General features: G+C 35.6%; 1 protein-coding gene across 1 annotated transcript in view; it reads right to left on the reverse strand.

Annotated features, from left to right (window-relative positions):
• Positions 1 to 22837, reverse strand: part of PSPC1 (paraspeckle component 1) — a 57740-nt gene that overhangs the window by 20021 nt on the left and 14882 nt on the right. The window contains exons 4-6 of the mRNA XM_010851239.1: positions 19649 to 19845; positions 15011 to 15095; positions 11240 to 11345 (exon numbers count right to left, since the gene is read on the reverse strand). Of these exons, the coding sequence (XP_010849541.1) occupies positions 11240 to 11345; positions 15011 to 15095; positions 19649 to 19845 (388 nt within the window). The remainder of the gene's footprint in view (positions 1 to 11239; positions 11346 to 15010; positions 15096 to 19648; positions 19846 to 22837) is intronic.

Raw genomic sequence — 22837 nt, forward strand, 5'->3', positions numbered from 1 at the left:
AAAACTAAGCCTCCTCTTGACATATGATCCAGCAATCATACTCATTATTTACCCAAAAGTATCAAAAACCTATGTCCACACAAAAACCTGCACACAAATACGTATAACAGTATTATTCCTAACTGCCAAACAAGATGTCCTTCATTTAGTGACTGGATAAACTGTGGTACATCTGGGTAACGGATTATTATTCAGTGTTAAAAAGAAATGAGCTATCAAGCCATGAAAAAACAGAGGAGGAACCTACTTAAATGTGGATTACTAAAAAGCCAAAATGAAAAGACTCTTCATTCCAACTATGTGACATGCTGAAAAAGGCAAAAATATGGACACAAGAAGGGAATCAGTGGTTGCCAGGAATTATGAGGAGGGAGAAATACTAGGTGGAGCACAAAGGATGTTTAAGGGCAATGAAATTAATTATTCTGTGTGGGTATGTGTCATCACACATTTGTCAAAACCCAAGAATGTGCTGCAACACATATAAACTATGAACTTTTGGTGATAAGAATGTGTTAGTGAAGGTTCACCTGCTGTAACAAGTAGAGAAAGAGATCTCCGTGTGCTGCAGGGATCTAATGTAAGGGAATCTGACAGTGAGGAGTCTGTAGGCATGTGGGGTGAAGGGAACATATTTTTTATCTAAAAAAATAAGTTTACTTTTTTAAAACTTTAACTGTTTCTCTTTGAATAAATTTTATCTTAACTTACATCAAGTTTTAGTCATGAACTTGTTAAATACTGAATCAGAAACAGAAGGAACCCCAAATACAAGTAGGGGATTTTATTCTTACCTTACTGTATGCATTAACCCAAACACATGTGCCTCTTAAACTACATTCACTCAACAGTGCATTTCTAAAGCCTGGTTCAGGTAACTTAGTAGACATAATGTTTGGAAGTCACTGTCAAATTCAACTAAGTAGCAAACTTAATTGCTACTTGTTAATACATAGGATGACTCTAATTGAAAATGAATTAAGTGTAACTACATATAATCTAGCCATACCCATCAAGAGATAGAAGGGAATAAATATTTTAAACAAATTAATTTTTAAATAAATTTTTATTGAGAGGAGAATTTTATTTCTAATCTGTATATCTAAGGGACATTTTCAAGATCACTCTTTTCAACTGTCATGGAAAATTCCATTTGAAAAGCTGCTTTAAAGAACTGAAATTAATTAGGGGTATATAATTATTCCTCAAATTTAGTTATTTTATCTCAAATGCTTAAAGAAATCAGCAATCTGGATATCAACTACAACACATACATAATACTTTTAATTGTATCTTACCAATGTACATATAATACAGGTGACTGGTTTGCATTTCTTTACCTATAACTTCTTACCCAGTACACTTCCATATCAAAATCAAAACAATTATCATGACTGGCCAGATCAAAGGATGAAAGACGAAACAGAAGACCAAATATCAGCTGCAAGAGAAGTGATTTCAAGTCGGTCTCACCAACAGAAGAAAGCTAATAATAAAGCATAAGTGTTTCAATGTATGAAGATGTATGTATTTAGTAGATGAGAATAACTTTTTCTATTTGTGATACTAGACATAAAACAAGTTATCTTAGTAGTCTACCAGAAGATTAAAATCTTGACAAACTAGTTTCTAAGTAGTTAACTCAAAGCAAGAAACTCAATATACAGTAATATTTAAAAGTACTTAAATAATACCTAAATACAATTCAAGAAGTTACTTAAAATTTACATTTATAAGAGAAACTACTATACAAGCATTTAATTTTGTTTAAAAGCAAGATTTAGGGAAAGTAACAGCACACCAAATTAAGATGTTACATCTTGAGAATCACTACTTGTAGAATCACTATACAAATTTATAACCAAAAAAGACAGGATTTGAAATGTGGTTGTACAATGTAGTGGAGGGTATCACAAGACAACTAGGCAAACTTACCCATATACGTTCAAGAACTTGGAATTCTAAACAGAAGTCCATTTCACCAGCAGAGCATGCTTATAAACTCAAGGTTCCTGCTCCCTACCACTCAGTTCAGTTCAGTCGCTCAGTCGTGTCCGACTCTTTGTGACCCCATGAATTGCAGCACACCAGGCCTCCCTGTCCATCACCAACTCTCAGAGTTTGCCCAAACTCCATCGAGTTGGTGATGCCATCCAGCCATCTTATCCTCTGTCGTCCCTTTCACCTCCTGCCCCCCCAAATCCCTCCCAGCATCAGGGTCTTTTCCAATGAGTCAACTCTTCGCATGAGGAGGCCAAAGTACTGGAGTTTCAGCTTCAGCATCAGTCCTTCCAATGAACACCCAGGACTGATCTCCTTTAGGATGGACTGGTTGGATCTCTCTACCACTAGTAGTTAGTAATTACACAGGGATACTGACATTCACATTTATCTCATTTGATCTGGTAAAAAATTCTGACATTTCAGGTGATACTACAAAGCTTCAATACAAAGTACAGAATATACAAAATACTGATTGGCCTTAAAAAAATTTTTTTTACATAGCTATCTCGTAGGATAACTCCTGTAAGAGGTTCTAAATGTTATAACAAGTCACAAGGGAGAAGTAACAAGTTTTTATGCCTTCATAAAATGTTTTGTTATGATTTCAAGCTACTTAATAATTGAACAAAATTCCTATTATTTACACTGCACATAGTGGACATTTCAAAATCTGTGTTCACTCTAATTCACTTGTATTGGCAAATACAAGTAAGCTCTCTTCTCCAGCCTCTCTTAAAAAGATAAACATTAGCTAAAGTGCTTACCATTCTGAACCAAGTAAGATGAGAAGAACTTACCATTTCAAATATACCTACAACACAGCAGAATAATAAATCAATCACATTAGCTTTTAAAATACACCCAATATAGCCCCTCAACAGTGCAGAGACTACACACTCTTTCTCAAGAAGGCAAATTTCTCTAAACTTTCAGAACTTTTTTTAGCTGTGTCTCTTAACCTACTCTACATAGGTCCTGTGTACCTAAAATATTCTAAAATCCTCAAAGATGTGTGTGACCCTAGGCTTGATTTCTTTCTGTATCCTCTACAAAGCTCAGGACTATTATAAACACAGGAAAAACAGTGAACAAAATTTCCTTACTAAAGGAAATCTTCAGTCTTCCTGTAAGTCTAACAATCTTGAAGGGATATTCAAGTGGAATGCGCCTACTAAAAAGTTATATGTGTGAAAACTAAGCATAGAAAATGGCTATTTTACTCTTCAATATGTGATACCATTATGAACACTACAAAAATACATCAACAGCTACGTCTCAATGCCACCTATGTTTCAAAACTACTGATGATGAACATCTGAGACTTGAGTATTCAATAAAAAATACTGAGGTTTGGTGGCTCTTAAAGAACACTCAAAACCATGTGATTGAGCTGCTTGCTGTAGTCTGAAGGACAACTATTTAACCCTCACAGTTTACATTTAAGTAACTATAACAAATACAAAACGACCGCAAAAAACTCGAGAGGTCAACTATTGAACAAAAATGTCAGAAAATAATTAGAAGGCAATATAAGTACTAAAAATCATATTAAAAATGATCCAGGATCATAGCTGGGGTGAACAGTCAGAGATTATATATGTGCTGAGCACACACATTCTCCATGAGGGAAAAAGGGATATGGTGGTTTCTGTGAAAAATAAGCCTCTTTGAGACTATAATGGAAGGTAAGGTCAAAGAAGTCATCTAATATGACACAGAGATAATTAAGTCTAACAAACTATTCTCTGATGAAGTGAAGTGTAGAATGTAGATGAAGTAAAGAATCAAACCACTTCCATCTGGATTCATTCAAAAGATTTCAAAATATGAATGATAAAACAGAGGGGGGAAAATGCTGTTCATAATCATAACAAGGGAACAAGGGTGACCACAAACACAACTTGATTTGCCGAAGATGGCTTATTGTATACCTGCTATTTAAAAAAAAGAGAGAGAGAGAAAATTTTACCTAGTATCATATTCACTTGTCCTAGTCTGGATAAAAACTTAAAGTTTTCCCTACAAATAATTAGGTATTATTAAAATAAATAAATAAATCCTTTTGAGACATGATCAAAGAGTTAACAGCTGGTTAAAATGGTATTATATCTTCAACCCAAATTACACAAATCATTAAAATTCTAAAGATCATCTAGATTCTATGTTAGCTAACATTATAAAAATGTTATGTTTGCTTTTATTTGATTATAAAGTCTATGTACCATCCTAAAATATTCAGAAAAATTCTTCGCTCACTGTAATAAATCAATTAAATTATTTTAGTAAATAAATGAAACCATATTAACAACAAAAAATGGTCACAACTAGTGCATCCTATGAAAGACCACTGCAACAAACCTATTATCCATTTTAATTTTCACCATCAGGCCCAAACCATCAGAAGTGGGCTTCCATTATACCAGCAATCGGCAATGACCTTCCCACACCTAAATCTGACACCAAACCCTACACCAAATAACTCTTATTTCCATAGGATGATGAAAAGTGTCATCCTATGAAATGTGTCAGTTACTTAACCCTTCCAAAATAACGCAATTTTCTACTGCAATACAACCAAATCACTTGTTAGAACTAAATAATTTACTGAAAAAAAGAGAAGTAATAGCCATGAGAAAACCACCAAATTTTGGCAGCTTCTCTCAAAAACTCAAAAGCCATTTAAGAAAATGTATTTGGACCTACTCATTACTAAGTGACAAGTTGGCTCTGCCAGCACCTATTAATGAAACTTTATTACTGGCTAGAATTGCTGCTGAGTTTTATACAGGGAAAACGGGGGACTGTTTGGGGGGGGTGGGGGGAGGTTATAATTAAATCAAGTGATAATGATAAAGAGAAACAATAGCCACACAAGAAGCAGGAAGGGACTGGAATAAAATTAAACAAAGGCCAAATGTGGCAATCCGGATCAAAGGATTTGCCTCAACTGACTGAAAAAAAGAGACTTGACCACTCCAAGACATCAGCAATGTGGCTGTGACGCTGTATCGGCTCTTCCCATAACTTCTGCTCTGACTTATAACCATGACTACCAATGAACATTCAGGACACTAATCTGGATTCTTCAGAACCAAGAATCAAGGTTCTAGGATATGAGGCATTCTGCTCAATAGGCCTTCTAAAAACACTGGAAAAAAAAAAAACAAATTAATAAAATTACATCTTAAATTACAAATTCTTTATGAGTTTCGTTAACATGGGGCATTTTTTATAGATTCCCTCCCCTAAATGAAAGGTTGTTGCTAAGCGGTGGAAGACGTCAGGATTCTCAGCCTCAGGAGGAGAGGAGGGGCCAGTGACGAGGTTGATCGCTCAGAGAGTTTGTGTGATAAGGTTTTGTTAAAGTATAAAAAAGATAGAGACAGCTTCTGACATAGACATCAGAAGCAGGCAGAAAGAGGACCCCCCCCCCCACCAGTCTTTAGCCGGATGTTATATAGCTACTAACAGGATGTTAGAGAAAGGAAATGTCTCAAAACTCAGAGATTGGCATCAGGCCCCTCACCCAAAACATGCATTTTGGGATGACATTGGCACAAGGTGAGTTGTCCTGGGCCACAAAACTACTGACATGAATCTTTAAGAAGGGCAGGTTTCCAAGCAAATACTAGTCTCATGAACATAGCTTAAGAGAACATTTGCATGAGTAAACCATACTGGTTTGTCAAGTCAGTTCTGAGTCTTAGGCAGAACCAACTTGAAGACAGAGTCTAGCTTAAGAAAAACATTTCCGTTAAGGTTCAAGAAAAGTTAAGTTCAGGTGGAACCAGGTGTCGTCATGGCAACACAGAATTTTAAAAGAAACCTCTTTTTAAATCTGTATAGAGAAGGGAAAAAAAATCTAACACTTGTAGTTTGTTTCTTCCTGCTGCTTGAGAGAGAGATAAAAAACGACACTTGCAGGCTATTTCCTCCATTTGGAGACCCCTGGCCTTCCTGCCTGTTACCCTCTCACAACTTTCAAACTGGCCAGAGATCACAGGTCAGCAAACTTTTTTGGGAAAGGACTGGATAGTATTTCAGGCTCTGCTGACCATACAGTCTTGACACAACATCAGAGTTATGTCACCACTAGTCAATGCTGCCATTCTGGGGCAAAGCAGCCATAAGCAAAACATAAACATGACTGCATTCCCATAAACAGGCAGCACTCAGATGTGGCCTGACTTACCCTAGTCTGCAGACCCCCAGTCAAATGAAATATTTTAAAAACAAAAAATTAATGTATCATTTGAGACAATACTCCCTTCCATATAAAGGATGAAAGTCCAACAAAAAGTTGCCACACCAAAAACCTACAGAGCACAATTCACACAGAAGGCTGTGCCATTTGTACTGTTAACTAGGTGAGCCCTATTTCCCATGCAGAATGAACCTAAGTTCTCACTTCACCCAAAGTCCCCAGGTTCCATAAAAAATTCAAGTAGTATCACTATATTCATCTCAATATATGTCTCATTTCAACATCTGGCCAGTGGTTTCTGACCTTCGCTAATGAAAATAAGTAACCCAAAGAGCTTTTTAAAATGCTGATTCCATGCAACCCAGTCCCATTGGACTATATCTCAGGCACTTTTCTAAGTTCCACAGAAATGCTGCAAAGGTTGAAAATTACTGTATTTTCAACCAATATGCTACCAATAGATAATCCATCAGAATCTACTAAAATCACAAAATGAATCAGTGAGTAGGATGGAGACCTGAGCACCCACCTTTTTTAAAAGCTCCCTGATTCCTTACTATGCATGATCAGAAATACTACCAAGAAGAGGCCTCTCTCTCTTAGCTGGGCTGCATCCCCTCACTGCTTGTGGCCTTGCTGTCCAATCCCAAGAGCTACAATGGACACCTCTGACTAAGGAACGAGGGTCAAATTACTGCCTTGGCATGTAATAAACATTCAGGTTTTTATGCATATGTTCAATTCTCCAGGGCTATTCCTACCTACTCAAAAAGGAATAAAAATTACATATATATATATATGAAAAAGATATGAAGCGCTATTCTTTTCTTTACTAAAACCCAAACATTAATATTGACCATGCCAGCCAAAGAAACTACTTAAGTTTTAAAACAAAGTAGCATCCAATCTCAGAGAAGGCAATGGCACCCCACTCCAGTACTCTTGCCTGGAAAATCCCATGGAAGGAGGAGCCTGGTAGGCTGCAGTCCATGGGGTGGCTAAGAGTCGGCACGATTGAGCAGCTTCACTTTCACTTTTCACTTTCATGCATTGGAGAAGGAAATGGCAACCCACTCCAGTGTTCTTGCCTGGAGAATCCCAGGGATGGGGGAGCCTGGTGGGCTGCTGTCTATGGGGTCGCACGGAGTCAGACATGACTGAAGTGACTTAGCAGCAGCAGCATCCGATCTAAGCACTGATCCAATTCTCCAAGTCGAAGTATTTTATAATTACATGATACCACTACTAAAGCCAGAAAGATATTTACATGTTTTATGACATCGTCATTTTTCCAAGAATTACTCCAAGAAACTGCATTTTTAAAATATTCTAATTAAAATTTCCTCTTTACTCCAATCCAAGCTATATCCACAAATAAAGACTGGTACATACATAGCAGTACTTAAACTACTGAATCTACAAGCAGCAAAACAACCCAATTAAAAAAAAAAAAAACAATCATACAGATTCACAAATTCTTAATGTTAACTGAATAACTTCTGTGTTCAAAGCTGTAAAATTGTGATAAGTAGAAAATTTCAACCTAGAAATTGGTCTGTCTAGAAAATGGTCCCATTATACTGTAGTAAAAACAAACCTAAATGAAATTAAGGAACGGCATAAAAATATATACAGTGTTACAGGAGTCAAAAAAATATTATATTGCAGGAGTGAAAAATAACATGTTTAATTTATAATTACAAATGTATTATCAAAGAACATGACTTCCTCTAAGGAGAAATAAGGTATGAAATTAAAATGACAGCTTCTAATTGATGAAGAGTTGGCATATTCTTCAAACTCTTAAAAATATATTCCTATGCATGTTATAATATTATGATCAATTTGAAAGCTAACAAAGAAAAACATGATCAAACATAATAGGTCTTTTGCTACATTAAAAAATATATACTATTCAAGACAAAATAAGTATTTATTTTATACTCCGAAGCAGCTACTATTTGTTGTGTTGGAATATTCCTAACAGGAATATTAGAAAGAAGTGAGAGGTGGCATCTTAAAACAAACCAAGTAAACCTACATGACTTTTACTACTCAGGCAAGCTGAACACTTACCATGTGATTCCTCCCTTTACACTGAACAGGGAAATAAGAGAAGCACATAAGAGGGCCTAATTTCAAAGCTTTTAAAAACAAAAACAAACATTAAAATTGTTCAACAAATTTTTCCAGAGACAGTTTTGAAAGTAAATGAAGAATAACTGATGCAACAATGGCCTCGATGTTTTACTATTAACACAAACCACTTAAGACCAGTAAAGAGCTTTTGTTAATATTTCTTTAGTGCCTGATTAGCCTGATTAGTTTATACTAACAAGCATTATGAAGCTAGGAACCAAATAAAACTGAGACCAAAATGATGAAAAATTTATCTATTCATAGTTTCTTATCTCAGAAAAAACTAAAAATAGAATGAAGACTGTATTTTCCCCTACATATTAAATATCATTGCTACATACTATTTTAAATGATTCCTTTCCAAAAAAAATTAAGAACATACTAACTTTGGGGCCTAACATGACTATTAATTAAAAAGAAAAAATCACCAATTCCAGCCCACTGTTCAGTAAACTTTTTCTGTAAAGAGTCAAAGAGTAAGTCTTTTAGGTTTTAATGGTCACAAATACTGTTTAGTAGTCTTTTTTTTTCCTTATCTATCAACACTTTAAAAATGTAAACACCATTCTCAGCTCTGCAGTAGGGTGGTACAAAAATGGGTGGAGGTTCCAGGCTTCCTTTGCAGACCTCTACTCCACCCAAATTAATCCTATGATGCTTCAAATATGTAAAACATTCTTTTGGTAACTATTTAAAACTCTATGTTAAAATATTTAATCATCTAACTTTTCTGACAGCATAATCGTATCAAATAATAAATGAGCTACTTCTGAAATTCCACTAAACCTGCCATACTTTTAAATATCTAATTTATTTATTCTCAAAGTTCCCTGGCTATTACATCTTACCCACCATTAAAATGAATTTGAAACATTCCAATGTTTTAAGTATTTGCAGAATTTCAATTTTAAACTGTAGCAAGATTTCTAAATAGTTTTTGCATTAAAAGTGAAAACTATCTGTCCTTCATTAATTATGCCTACCACTTGGACATATTAAAAAATATTGATGTAGGTTTTTAAAAACTGTGAAATTTCAAAGAATCAGAGTTTGTAATCAAGCTTTCGATGTAGCCAACTTAAGTTTAACAGAACATAGTAATCATTTCCTTCTGGTCCCTTAATGACTTAAATCATTAGACACAGCTACATAGTTGCTCCAAGGACATAAAGTTTATGCCAGAAAAATTTTAAGAAAGCTAATCCCACCAATTTAACTATAGACAAGCACTTTAGAAACTGATATACTGAGGTACACAGAAGAACTGGGAAGAATTTCCTAGTCATCAATGGAATGAAATAAAATTTCTCTAAAAAATGTATCACATGTACTTTTCTAATGATTAAAACACTTTACTACTTTTCAAAATATACACATTTGGGAACATTTTTAAATTCCACATTCTTTTACCACTGTAAAATATTCTCACATTGATAAATCCAACAAATTTATATTAAAATTTAACAGTGAAAAAGAAGACCACAATTTTAAAATGTCACTATGTAAGTATTATGTACCCAAGAAGAAAAGAGAATTGCAATAAAGCTAGAAATTACTAAAAAAAAAAACCCCAATGCTCAGAAAACTTACTCAACTAATTTGCTAATGGGATTTAAAAATCTATTAACTTTTAGTGTGATTATAAATAACAAAAAATTTTCTAAGGGAATTTAAATAAAAATGTAATTTTCATTCAAAGGATATTTACTTGATGGAAGGCAAAATAAAAAGTTCTTGATTATTATTCTACTTAGGATTTACTTTGCTGTATTCATTTTAATTTAAAAAGCTTTAAAATTTTTCAGGGACAGAGACAGTCAGAAAAAAAAGGCCCCGGTGATTTGAATTACTACATTTAGCCTCAGAAACTTTAGAATCATGGCTTTAAAACAGAGAAAAAAATATTGGTAAGTATTTTTTAGAGTCAGTTGTTAAGCTGGCATTCATCTAAGGTGAAGAACAAGACTCTGTTATTTAGAACCTGTGGGTTATAACACATTTGAAGTATCCTTTTTTGCCCTACCATTTTGCCTCCCTAAAACAAAAACCTGAGTCAGATAAAGTCTCTAAAACTAACTTCCAGTTTGTAAGAAACTCAGGCATAAAAAAACTTGTTGAACATCACTGCCAGGATATAATCAACAAGATCCAGGATGTGAAATATTCTTTATGACGGGCTGTTTCTTTAAAAATAAAAACAGTAAGGAAACAATGGAAAAAAAGAAAAAGAAAGAAAACCTACAGATTAAAAAAGAATGGATGCATCAACCCATTTGAAGAAACCAAATAATTTTTTTAAAAGATTGAAGACTTGGACAAATTGGGGCTTTTACTACTTAATATTAAGTAACTGACATCTTTTAAAGTATGATAAAGAAATTTTTTGAGAGTCCTTATCTTTTATAGGTCTACACTCACATAAAATTATATGAAGTCAAGGTTTTCATATCAAAAATTTCAGGATTACTTAAAGATGAAAAAGATCAGCCAAGTACTAATAACTGTTATGGCTGACTAATAAGCATATACTACTCTACTTTTCTATATGTCTAAAATCTTCCAAACTAAAGAACTGACATCAATTAATGGTGAACATCAGTCAAGTGGAGATGATGGGATTTATCAAGATTCCTAATTTAGCAACAATTAAAAAAAGATAAAGTGAAATAAAGCACAATTTAATATCCATTTCATAAAGCATGATTATCTTCAGAAACTAATTTTGGTTTACTACCTGTAAGAGGTTAAGAAACTTGTTAGTTTACCATAAACATGACGATTCAGAAAGATTAGAAAATACAGTACTACATAAAGCAGTATATAAAGAATTCTAAGTATACATCGTCCACCTGACAATATAAAATCACTTTAGTTAACTAGTACTTTACTTACATTTTCCATATAGTTTGGCTTAAAGCCCTCCTGCTGTCGCCTCAGCTCCTCCTGTTCTCTGTGTCGGATCATTTCCTCTTCACGACGACGGTGCTCTTCCTCATGCCTGAGAGATTTGTAAATAAAAACTCAGGGTGTGACATATAAGCCATAACTAGATATCTTATTTCAGGCAAAAAAAATCATTAATGTGTATCATGTATTTATACATTATGCCAGTCTTTGATAATGAGTGGCTTATCAAATTTATCTTCCTTTTATTTTGCTCTAACCTCTAATAAATCAAACAAACCAATGACATAGCAATTATCTAGGGTAAATAAAAAAAATAGTAAAATAACAGCATCCTAGCTATATGCTTACAGTCAAAAAAAATCCAGCCTCCAAAAGCTCAAACTAGTACTCTATTATGGAACAAAGAAAAAGCCTGGGATTCACCATTGGCAAAGCAGTTAGTACCAACCATTGCAAATTACCACACTGCTGAGACAAAAATCCTACTATGTACAGAAGGAAGCCTTCACAAGCCCCCTCTCCCTCATTGCATCAACCCACTGAGGAAATCTCCTGGGAGCAGGTATCTATATACCACCTATTTTTGTAAATTTTGGAACAATCGTTCACTCACTGTCTGTGGCTACCTCTGGGTTAGAGCACTGTTAAATAGTTGAGACAGAGACCATATGACATGGAAAGCCTAAAATATTTACGAAGGAGCCCTTTCCCAGAAAATGTTTGCCAACCTCTGCCCCAAAGGTATATTCAAGCACGGAACAACAAAAATCCAATGTGTATGTAAAGGATTACTATTAAATAATAATTAGTTGTAATATGATCAAGAGGGAAACCCACAAAATATTAATATTATTGAAAATATTATCTCAAAATATTGAAATACATTGAAAATATAATAATATTTAAGACATCATGCTATTGCACACTTAAAAGACTACAGTATAGTACAAAGGTGACTCTTTATTGAGGTATTCTCTTGATTGTGGTAGCCTGGAACCAAACCCACACTAACTCTTTGTTATGCCTGTATTACTGCAGTATTCATTCCTTGGTAATTTTCTCTCAGGCTCCTTTCCTATTTATTATTTGGATTCTACTTCTAACAACTAAGGAAAAGCTGTCCATTCTCCTCCGTTTATTTACTTATTCATTAAATTACTTTTATCACCACAGACTCATGGGTATTTGACCTGAATAAATATCATTTGACAAATGTACAACCTATCATTTCTTATTTTGTTGTTGAAATTGTTCCAACTTTGGCCTTTAGGAGCGTCTTCAGTTTAGCTCCTGTGTTCTTTCAACAGGCCTGAGCTTAGTTCAAGGACTTCCCTTCACTCTGGCACAACATCAGTCAACTTGGACTTTTTAATACTGGAATCAGCCACTTTTCCAAAAAGCCCTGGTTCCTTTTATTGGAGAATGATATTCAGAAACAAAAATCTGGGCATTATTCCCGAGGCATCACTGCTTCTGGGTAGACAGAGCTAGGAAATATATATATGTATACATATGAACCCACATATATACACATCTATATATATACACATCTGCATTTCTGTATTTGTCTAGACTAAACGGCACTCAGTTCACACTGATACTGATCCCCACTGAACATGACAGGATTCATTTTCATTTTAGCCTTTCCGCCTTCTTTCTTTCTCCAACAATGAGAAACCTCAGGTCATATTTACCTAATTTATTCATTTAAGAAAGTATATACATTATTCTCAATAAAGTCTTGATCAAAAGGGAAAAAAGTAGTTTCAGAATTGCAAACCTATATCCTCTATATATTTTTTCATTATGGTTTATCACAGGATACTGAATATAATTGTAGGACCCTATTGTTTGTTTATTCTATACATAATATTTTGCATCCCACACTGCTTACTTTTAATTACTTATTATTTCAGCATAAGTAAAGGGCACTAATTTTAAAAGCCTAGCTGTAAAGGATAAATGTAAAAGGAGAAAGCTAGATTCAGAAAGGTTTATTTTAGAAGAGAGGAGGTTTCCTTTTATTTGGACAAGTAGAGACTTAAACACAATTACACAAAACAGAAAAAAGCAGTAAGAAAGAAACTGAGGATGTCCCTAGTGGTAAAGAATCCACTTGCCAATGCAGGGGACATGGGGGTTCAACCCCTGGTTCGGGATGATTCCACATGCCACAGAGCAACTGAGCCCACGTGCCACAACTACTGAGCCCGCACCCTAGAGCCTGTGCTCCACAACAAGGCACAACAACAAGAAAAACATGCACTGCAACTAGAAACTAGCGCCTTCTCTCTGCAACTTGAGAAAGCCCATGGACACCAACAAAGACCCCAGTGCAGCAATCAATCAATAAATAAATAAAAATTGTTTTAAAAAAAGAAAAGACACTGAAAATGGCCCCTCGGGAAAGGAGTTAATTGGGAGTTTCTTTTACAACAGTGGTTTCCTAACTTTAGAATGCCTCAGAGTCACCTGGAAGGTTTATCACAACACAGGTGAGTCAGCTTATGACTCAGCAGTACTGAGGCTAAGATGCTGATGCGGCCTGCCAAGTACTATAAATTGAGAGTAAGTAGGTTAGAGTACGGAGAAGGCAATGGCACCCCACTCCAGTACTCTTGCCTGGAAAATCCCATGGACGGAGGAACCTGGTAGGCTGCAGTCCATGGAGTCACTAAGAGTGGGACACGACTGAGCGACTTCACTTTCACTTTTCACTTTCATGCATTGGAGAAGGAAATGGCAACCCAATCCAGTGTTCTTGCCTGGAGAATCTCAGGGACGGGGGAGCCTGGTGGGCTGCCGTCTATGGGGTCGCACAGAGTTGGGACATGACTGAAGTGACTTAGCAGCAGCAGCAGGTTAGAGTAAAATCAGAGTAGTCCTAATACAGAAACACACATACACTGGTATCATCAGGTACAAAGTTGAAAAAAATATACTATACGAATATACCATCTACCTCCAGACCCTGAGGACACATCAAACTCATTAATAGCTTTTCACTTTCTTTCATTTCCCATGATCACCTTACTTCCCATCACAGCACTTAGTACTTTAACGGCAGTTTCAAAACAAAATTTTAAGCTTGCTTTAATCTATCATAGCCGTGCTTACAATTCCTAATTAAGACTGTTGAAACATGTAAGAGTAATATTTATCTTGTATTTTACAATTAAATCTTGCAGATGCAAGAAAAATTGTTACTATTTCTTTCCACATCTTAGATCAACTACTCCCTTAAACTTCCTTCCTTAACCTGAAAGATTTTAAGTTGCCTGTCACAGTTGTCTATCATGTACTGAGATCTCTGATGCTCATATTGTTTTCACCGTGGATTCCACCACCAGATTATCTTTTTTAAGTAAATTATCAGAAGAACAAAAATGAATAATGGCATTCAAACCAGTCTTAAACACATGGAAAAATCAAAACTAAGAATGCAAATATATGCATCTATAGAAAAACAGTCCAGTAAAGCACAGTCCATTTTTACAATAAATTGTATGAAATAATGCCTAAGCCCTCTAAGTTCACAGTGTCTGTGAAGTGTCCACAACTGGCTAGAAACAATCATATTGATAGAATAATGAATTATGGGAGACTGTTAGTAATCCCATAACTGTAGTCAAAAATGGACAATTCTGTTATTAATATTAAATACAACTTGTCAATAACAGACATTGGAGTTTTATTAATAACATACGCAATAAAAGCTACATATATTCATATATATGTTATAACGATGTTCTTTACCTCAGCTGTATTTGCTTTCGTTTTTGTAGCTCTTGATTTCTGAGTTCTTCCAAACGTCTGAGTTCCTCTTGACGCCTCATTAAATCTACAAAATATTGACTACAGATTAATATTTTTAGCTTCTTCTTCTGTATTTTTACATCTATAAGCATAAAGGTTCTCCAAGACTGGCAATATATATAGTAACTTATTTATACTCATGCACCTAGCTTCTCTTTTTAAAGTCTTACCGCACCATTCTACAATGAAAAATTATAAGCTTGTAATGAACCAGATCAATATCATTCCTGGGCCCATTTCTTCAGGTATATGAAGAAAATAAAATCTACCCTTATGCTAAAAAATTAAAATGGGTAGTAACTGCTTTAACACAGGGTCTGGAACATACTAAAAATAGAATGAATAGCTACATTTTCATTTACACAGTTTTAAGCAAATTACAATTTTTTTCAGCAGCAAGCTTGAAGCCCAAAATGATACCTTGGGAAGCATCAGCAGAGGACAGATTAAGCATCAGACCAGAAACAGTAGGAAAAATGGGATTGGACACAGCATAAAACCCCAAAACATCCCTCCCAACACTATGAGCACGTTTCCTCCTGCATCAAGTCAGCGTCACATGAAGAAAAGAGGGGACAGTTCCTGAAAGGGGAAAAAGGGCTGAACACTGATGTGAACAAGCCCACTTTAAACAGGACAAGCATTCCCACTGTCACGAACTCATGTCACATTATCAAGAACAAGGCTTTCAGAGTGAAGCAACACAACGAAAGATGCCCATTTGAGAAGCAGTTGATAAACCTCCCAAGTGTTAAAAATATCTTTGTACTATCCTACCAAATTATACATGCATGCATGCACTAATAAATATATTTTAAAATATATATAAGTACTCCAGATAACACAATTATTGGTTTTCTTTTTCCTATAACCACGTTATCTCAAATTTCTAAAATGAACATAAATTATCTCAAATATTTCTTAATAAAATACTATATTCAGAATTCTTATAATCCTAATGGTTCAAGTTAAAATCCCACAGGCAAATAATTCTAACATCTTAACTATAACAACAGGGGCATCATAATTATAAAAAGGTAGTATTATCCTCCCTGAAGGTTAAAAAAGATTGAATTATGTATTAATTATGTAAACAAAAAAAGATTCAGACAGATTATATGGCTCTAGTCATCCAGGCATGATATGGTTCACTGGGATATATAGCCAAACCTCTCAGTATTCCAAAGCTCCTTCCAAAATGCCACATCCCAGACCTGGATGTTCAGTCTCAATTGAGAAACTTAAAAAAACAAAAATTAAAAAAAAAAATTTGGGGACTCTGCTCAAGGAAAGTCTGTATGCACCAGGAACCAGGTGATTCAGATAACATTTAGCTATCTAAAAAACATGACGACAATGATCTTCTAACATTTTTACCATTAACTGTGAACCTTACTAGCTCATTAGAACTGCTGAAGTGCCTTTTAACCACAGATCAGTTAAATCAAAATCTCTTGGGATGTGAACCAGCTATGAGTTTTTTCTTTTTTGAAGCTCCCTAGATGACTTCATTATACAACCAATATTGAGAGCCCATAACTGTCATATAATTTCTATAGCTGGTGAGACTGGTAAAGACCAAAAATATACAGTCTATTTATATTCCTAAGGGGAAATGCTTCAATAAGACAAAACATGGCAAGGCAAATATCTTACTATCATTAACTAAGAAGTCAATACAGTGTATCCTTTAACAATTTTATTGATTTTCTAGGTTTGCTGCTCTTAAAACAGGAACATACATAGTAATATATGTAAAAATATATACTATATTTTCTTCCATGAAAAGGAGTAAGAAAAGAGCATGAATATTTCCTGAAAACTGAATTTTCTTCTTTTAAGCTGGGCCAGTTAAGAAAGCTGCTTTGCCCTCTCAGATCATGCTTCCTCACCAGAACAGGGTACAATAATTAGCTCAAAGGATCTGACAATCAAATTATCTGATAAACACACTATCTAATATGAAGCAGGAGCACGATCAACTTACAACATTTTGTATCTTCCAAATTAATTCCTTTAAGTTGCTAATACCCAAAGTTTCTGAAATTTCACAAAAAGTTATATATTTGTATACCGCCATAATAATGTACTTCTGGAGGAAAGTATTACCCAAAAAATATGTAACCTGAGGTGTTTTTTATCCTTTAATCCAGTAAATAACACTCACAGGAATTCTTCTTAAAAAAAAAAATAATAATAATAATCCAGGAGGCCTCCCTGGTGGTCCAGTGGTAAAGAATCTGCCTGCCAATGCAGTGGACACAGCTGTTCAAACCCCATTCCAAGAAGATACCACATGCCATGGAGCAACTAAGCACTTGCACTACAACTTCTGAGCCTAGAACCCACAAGCCACAATTAATGAGCGCCTGTGAGCCACAACTACTAAAGCCTGTGTGCCCTGGAGCCCATGATGCGCAACTAGAGAAGCCAACACAATGAGAAGCCCACACACCACCACAAAGAGCAGCCTCGGCTCACCGACACTAGAGAAAGCCTACATGCAGCAACGAAGACCTAACACAACCAAAAGGAGGTATTTTTTCAAAGATTATAAATATAAATAAAATAATGAGTATTAAAAATAACAGGCAAGAAGAGTTACGACTGGAGGAGGGAAAGAAGATGGGAGATGGTAGAGCTGAGGAGTCGTCAGCAATAGGAAACAGGGCAAGCTGCAATTTCACTCACACTTGATGCAGATGGAACACATCTTTGAAAGCTTGCAACTTTAAGATTCCTATTGAGAGGACTTACCGTATATATTTAAACATACTAGTGTATGATATGAATGAGTTAAATTTTATTAGAAAAAGAGTGACTTTACAGAAACATTAGGTTTAGGGTACCAAAAGAAACCAAAAATATCTGACTAGTTTCTGTTATTTGCTGAGCTGGATTTTAACTTACTTGGCACCAGCAGTTATTCAGTGACTTGACTGAAACTGCTTCAAAAACATGAACTAATTGTGTTAGTCGCTCAGTCGTGTCCAACTCTTTGCAACCCCATGGACTGCAGCCCACCAAGCTCTTCTGTCCACGGAATTCTCCAGACCAGAATACTGGAGTGGGTTGCCATTTCCTTCTCCAAAACATGTAATGAACAGGCTAAAAAAAGCTAAAGTGGATTTTATACTAAAGAAAATGATAATCTACCATATAAAGATTTACAGATGAATGCTGACCAAATGGCTGATTCATGTCAATGTATGGCAAAAACCACTACAATACTGTAAAGTAATTAGCCTCCAATTAAAATAAATACATAAATAAAAGAAAATACTGGCTCTAGTATAAAGAATAGTTTAGAGGAGGCCAAGATTAGATGACATAAACTCCAATAAGAAAGCCTCTGCAAACTTCCCTGGTGGTCCAGTGGTTGAGACTCTGTGCTCTCAATGTAGGGTGCACAGGTTCAATCCCTGGTCAAGGAACTAAGATCCCAAACGCTGTACAGAAAAAAAAGACTAGTTGAGTCAGTAAAATTATTTCACACTTCACTTCATAAAAAATAAAAACAATGTATAAATATATAAAAGAAAGAAGGTTGCCACAGAAACCAGGCAGCTATCTGTAGCACCTTCATCTCTGACGGGCAGCCAAGAAAAGATAGATAAAGGTTCTGTTGTTATTGTTGTAGTCATTAAGTCATGTCCAACTCTTTTGCGATCCCATGGACTGTAGCCCACCAGCTCCTCTGTCCATGGGATTTTCCAGGCAAGCATACTGGTGTAGGTTGCCATTTCCTCCTCCAGGGGAGATAAAGATTTAGTGAAATACTAAATTTTAAAAAAAAAGGCAAAAAATTTAAGAGCAAAGTAGAAAGCAATTAGATGCTTTAAAGAAATGCAAAATTCTGGCAATTCCCTGGTGGTTCAGTGGTTAGGACTGCACACTTTTACTGCATGAGCACAATTTCAATCCCTGGTCAGGAAGCTAAGATCCTGCAAACCACACAGCACAGCCAAAAAAAAAATTTTAAGGAAAAAATAAATAAAAAGTTTTATGGAAAATGGAAAAGTGATAGGAAGAATCAGAAAAAATTACATGGAGTATTAACAGAAAAGAACAAAGGGGAGAGAGAATATTAAGCAGACATAATAAGAAACCTAGAAACAAGGATGGGAAAAAGTTAAGCTTCTGATATATACTTAAGCAGCTTGTCACATTAAGTATCTGACCAGTGAATATTAATAAATGTATGTTATGCATAACACCTGCTATGAGTGCTCTTAAAAATTCAGTTAACAACAAAAAAATCACACACACAAAAAATTCAGTTAGCCCTGTCTCAAGTGTTCAAAGTGTTCTTGCAAAATACTAAGAATTTAGTCTTCCTAAATTCCCATATCCATCAGCAAACCTGAAATCTTTTTCATCTCTGCCAAGGAACATCCATCTGTAATCTTTTGACACGCAATAAGAATCTTAAATAGTCAGCTTTTTTAATAATTTTTTTTTTCATAAGGAAGTTCTCTCAGAAAAGCAAAAATTTTATTTCTAGTATTTTGAGTTTGAACTGTCTTGAAACTCTTAACTAGCAACTTCAATAGTAACAGTTATCAATGAGAAAAGTACCTTGCCGCATGAGCATCAGCTGGTGCTCGTGCCGGGCCGCTTCCATCTCCGCCTCCAGTTTCTCTTTGGCTTCTCGGATGTTTCTGTCAACCTGCTCGCGCTGCTGCTTCTCCATTTCATCCAGAGCCTTCCATCGAGATGCATACTCAAATTCAAATGTCCCAGGCTGAGCAAAACGTGGTGGCTGTTCTCTTTCCCTAAGTTTACATGAAAAGACATTAAAAGTTTTTAAACATATGTTTAAAAACTAAAACAACATATAAGAACAACAAGCATTACCATTAACTAAGCTTGCATAGTGTTCATGGCACTATCTGAAAAGTAACCTCCAAGAAATACTTCACAGCAATGCTGTCAAGCACTTTAACAAGCCTAAGTTTAAGAAACTGCCCAAAGATGCCCAACTAATTAATAAGCAATAGAACCAGGATTCAAACCAAGACAACAAGATACTACAACCTGCACTCCCCAAATTACCACCTCCAATAAGGCCTTTTTGGTTTCAATCAACAATTTTATACAAGGCAGTCTGTAACATATGAAGCAAATGTCCCCCAAGTTAATGGTCTGAAGTCAGATTTTTCTAAAAGTAATAACTTTTAGGGACAGTAATAAAGCAGAAACAGTTTGTTGAGTGTTACGTGCCAGGTTAATTGGCTACACCAAATAATACAGGCCTAATTTACTTCAAATTGTTTTACACTTGTTTGCCTTGCTAGACTGTAAACTCAATGAGTATATGAAATTCCTGTAAGCCACTGAGCCTAAGTACCTAGCACATACCTAGCACATTGTACACATTTAGTATTGATTTCTTAAATGAATGAATGTATGACGGGGAAAAAAATCTTTTAAATGAAGACCTATGAATGTACCCAACATTCAAAGAATTTCAATTATTCAAAAGTATTTTTATAAGAACACAATTCTCACCAACCAATAAAACTACAGATGCCTTGTAATCATAAATTTTAACTTTTATTTGGGGATGGGGAGGGGAAGATGGTGGATGGGACAAAGTTGGGAGATAGAGGAGGAGGTTGTCACAGAGGGAAAACATGGTGACAAGAAACAGCTTCAAAGATATTCAGGGGGTAGATAAAATCAAAGTTAACCATGATCAAGGGATTCCAGACCTAAAAATAGACTTGGATCTTTTTCTTTTTAAAGCACTGACTGGAAAAGGGAAAGGAATAGAGAGATCCACCACCCACTAATTTTTCTGAAAGAACTGTTTATTAGTTAGCAGTTCCTAAGTCAGGTGTTGACTACAGTAATAAATATAAAAACTTCATTTTCTCCCAAAAGAAACACTATTAGAAACAATATGGATTTGGGGGCACCAGAGCTGAATTTGAATCTTGACTCTTAAGTTTCATGAATATTCCCTTCAGAGCATAACTCTTTAGCAGTAAAGTTTAAAAATATCATGAGATCATGTAATATTTGCTGGAATAATTAAGTCATTATATAAACAAGTTTGATTTTGGTTTTGTTTTTTTTTCCAATAAACAAGTACAATCTATAAATTCTACTTCTTTTAACACCTTTATAATTCCAGTTCTCTAATTCCTGAATGCAAAAGGATGCTCTACTTAAAATCTGTAATAAGCTATAACCAGAAATCAAATGAATAGGAAATTAAATGTAAGCCTTTGAGAAACAGCATTTAAGAGAAATTTGCATGGCTGAGTTACAACTGATTACTACCAATCCCTTGCTTCTAGGATACATTCTGCTGGGTGTCCCTCCCACTGCTCCCACTCAGTCTCTGTTGATTCCTTTTGACCTTCCCAACTTCTGTCAAATGAGCAATCTGGAGTTGGTCCTTTGACATTCTTTTCCATCACACTGGTAACTTGAGCCCAAACAGCACATCTGAATTCCAGACACAAATCCAACTATCTTGACAACAGATCCCAAAACAAGGTTCCTGATCCTACTCCCCCAAATCAACTCCTCCAGGTTCTCCATGTCAGTCACTATCAAGTCTATACTTTCCAGTTACTTAGGCCAAAAACCTCATCATCACTCTTTTAACTCTCTTTCTCCCACATCTCCATATCCATCAGCAATATCCAATCTAGTTTCAAACCACATTCAGAATCTGACCACTTCTGGTCATCACCATTGTAACCACTTCCTGTCAGCAGGATCCTAAACTTACCCCCCCAATCCCACCATTGGCTCTTTATAATCTATTATAACAGAGCAGTTACAAAGCTGCTTTAAATTTAAAATTAAATCACTATCCTGCTTCTTCCTTTCACATGAATCACAGAAGTCAAAGTTAGTTCAATAGACCACAAGCCCCACAGTCTACACTCCTCCCACTATGTCCTAAATCCTCTTGATCGCTACAAGGCTCCCCATACTCACCCTGGTCCAGTTAACCTAGCCTCTTCACTGCACCTGCACCATGCCAGTCCTCCCCCAAAGCCTGCAGAGCCGTACCCCTCAGCTGACTGAGATACCTATCCCATCTGGTGCCCTCACCTCCCACCCCCTTCCCCCTACCCCCGCTTTCAAGTTGTGAATCAAATACTACCCTCACAAAAGCTTCCTTAACCACCTGTATAAAAAGAGGCACAATCTTCTGCTCCCCTACACCCACTTTTCCCTGGTTTTCTGCCATCTGTATTTTATTGTTTACCCCCTTCTTCCCAAGGGCTTCCATGATAGCTCAGTTGGTAAAGAATCTGCCTGCAATACCAGAGACCTTGGCTCAATTCCTGGGTCAGGAAGATCTGCTGGAGAAGGAACAGGCTACCTACTCTGCCACATAGCAAGAATTTCTGGTTTATTCTGTTCATTGATACATCTCCAACACCAGTTAAAAATAAGCACCCAGGGACTTCCCTGGTGGTCCAGTATTTAAGAATCTGTCCTGCAATGCAGGGGACGTGGGTTCAATCCCTGGTCGGGGAATTAAAATCTCAAATGTCGTGGAGCTACTAAAGCCCTCCAGTCACAACTATAGAATCTGTGTGCTACAACAAAAGCCAAATCAATCAATAAAAAAGCACCCACATTTGTCATTTAAATCAACTACAAGGAGAAAACCAGTCTAAAATCAAAGAGTGCTATTAAAACATGTGTAAAACGTTATTTTGAACACAAACTATCAAATCTTAAAATCATAACCATTTTTTGGTCAGGATGAAGAGAAATAAATACTTTTATGCATAC

This window comes from Bison bison, unplaced genomic scaffold (genome assembly GCF_000754665.1).
Source record: "Bison bison bison isolate TAMUID 2011002044 unplaced genomic scaffold, Bison_UMD1.0 scf7180017864299, whole genome shotgun sequence".
NCBI classification, from domain to species: domain Eukaryota; kingdom Metazoa; phylum Chordata; class Mammalia; order Artiodactyla; family Bovidae; genus Bison; species Bison bison.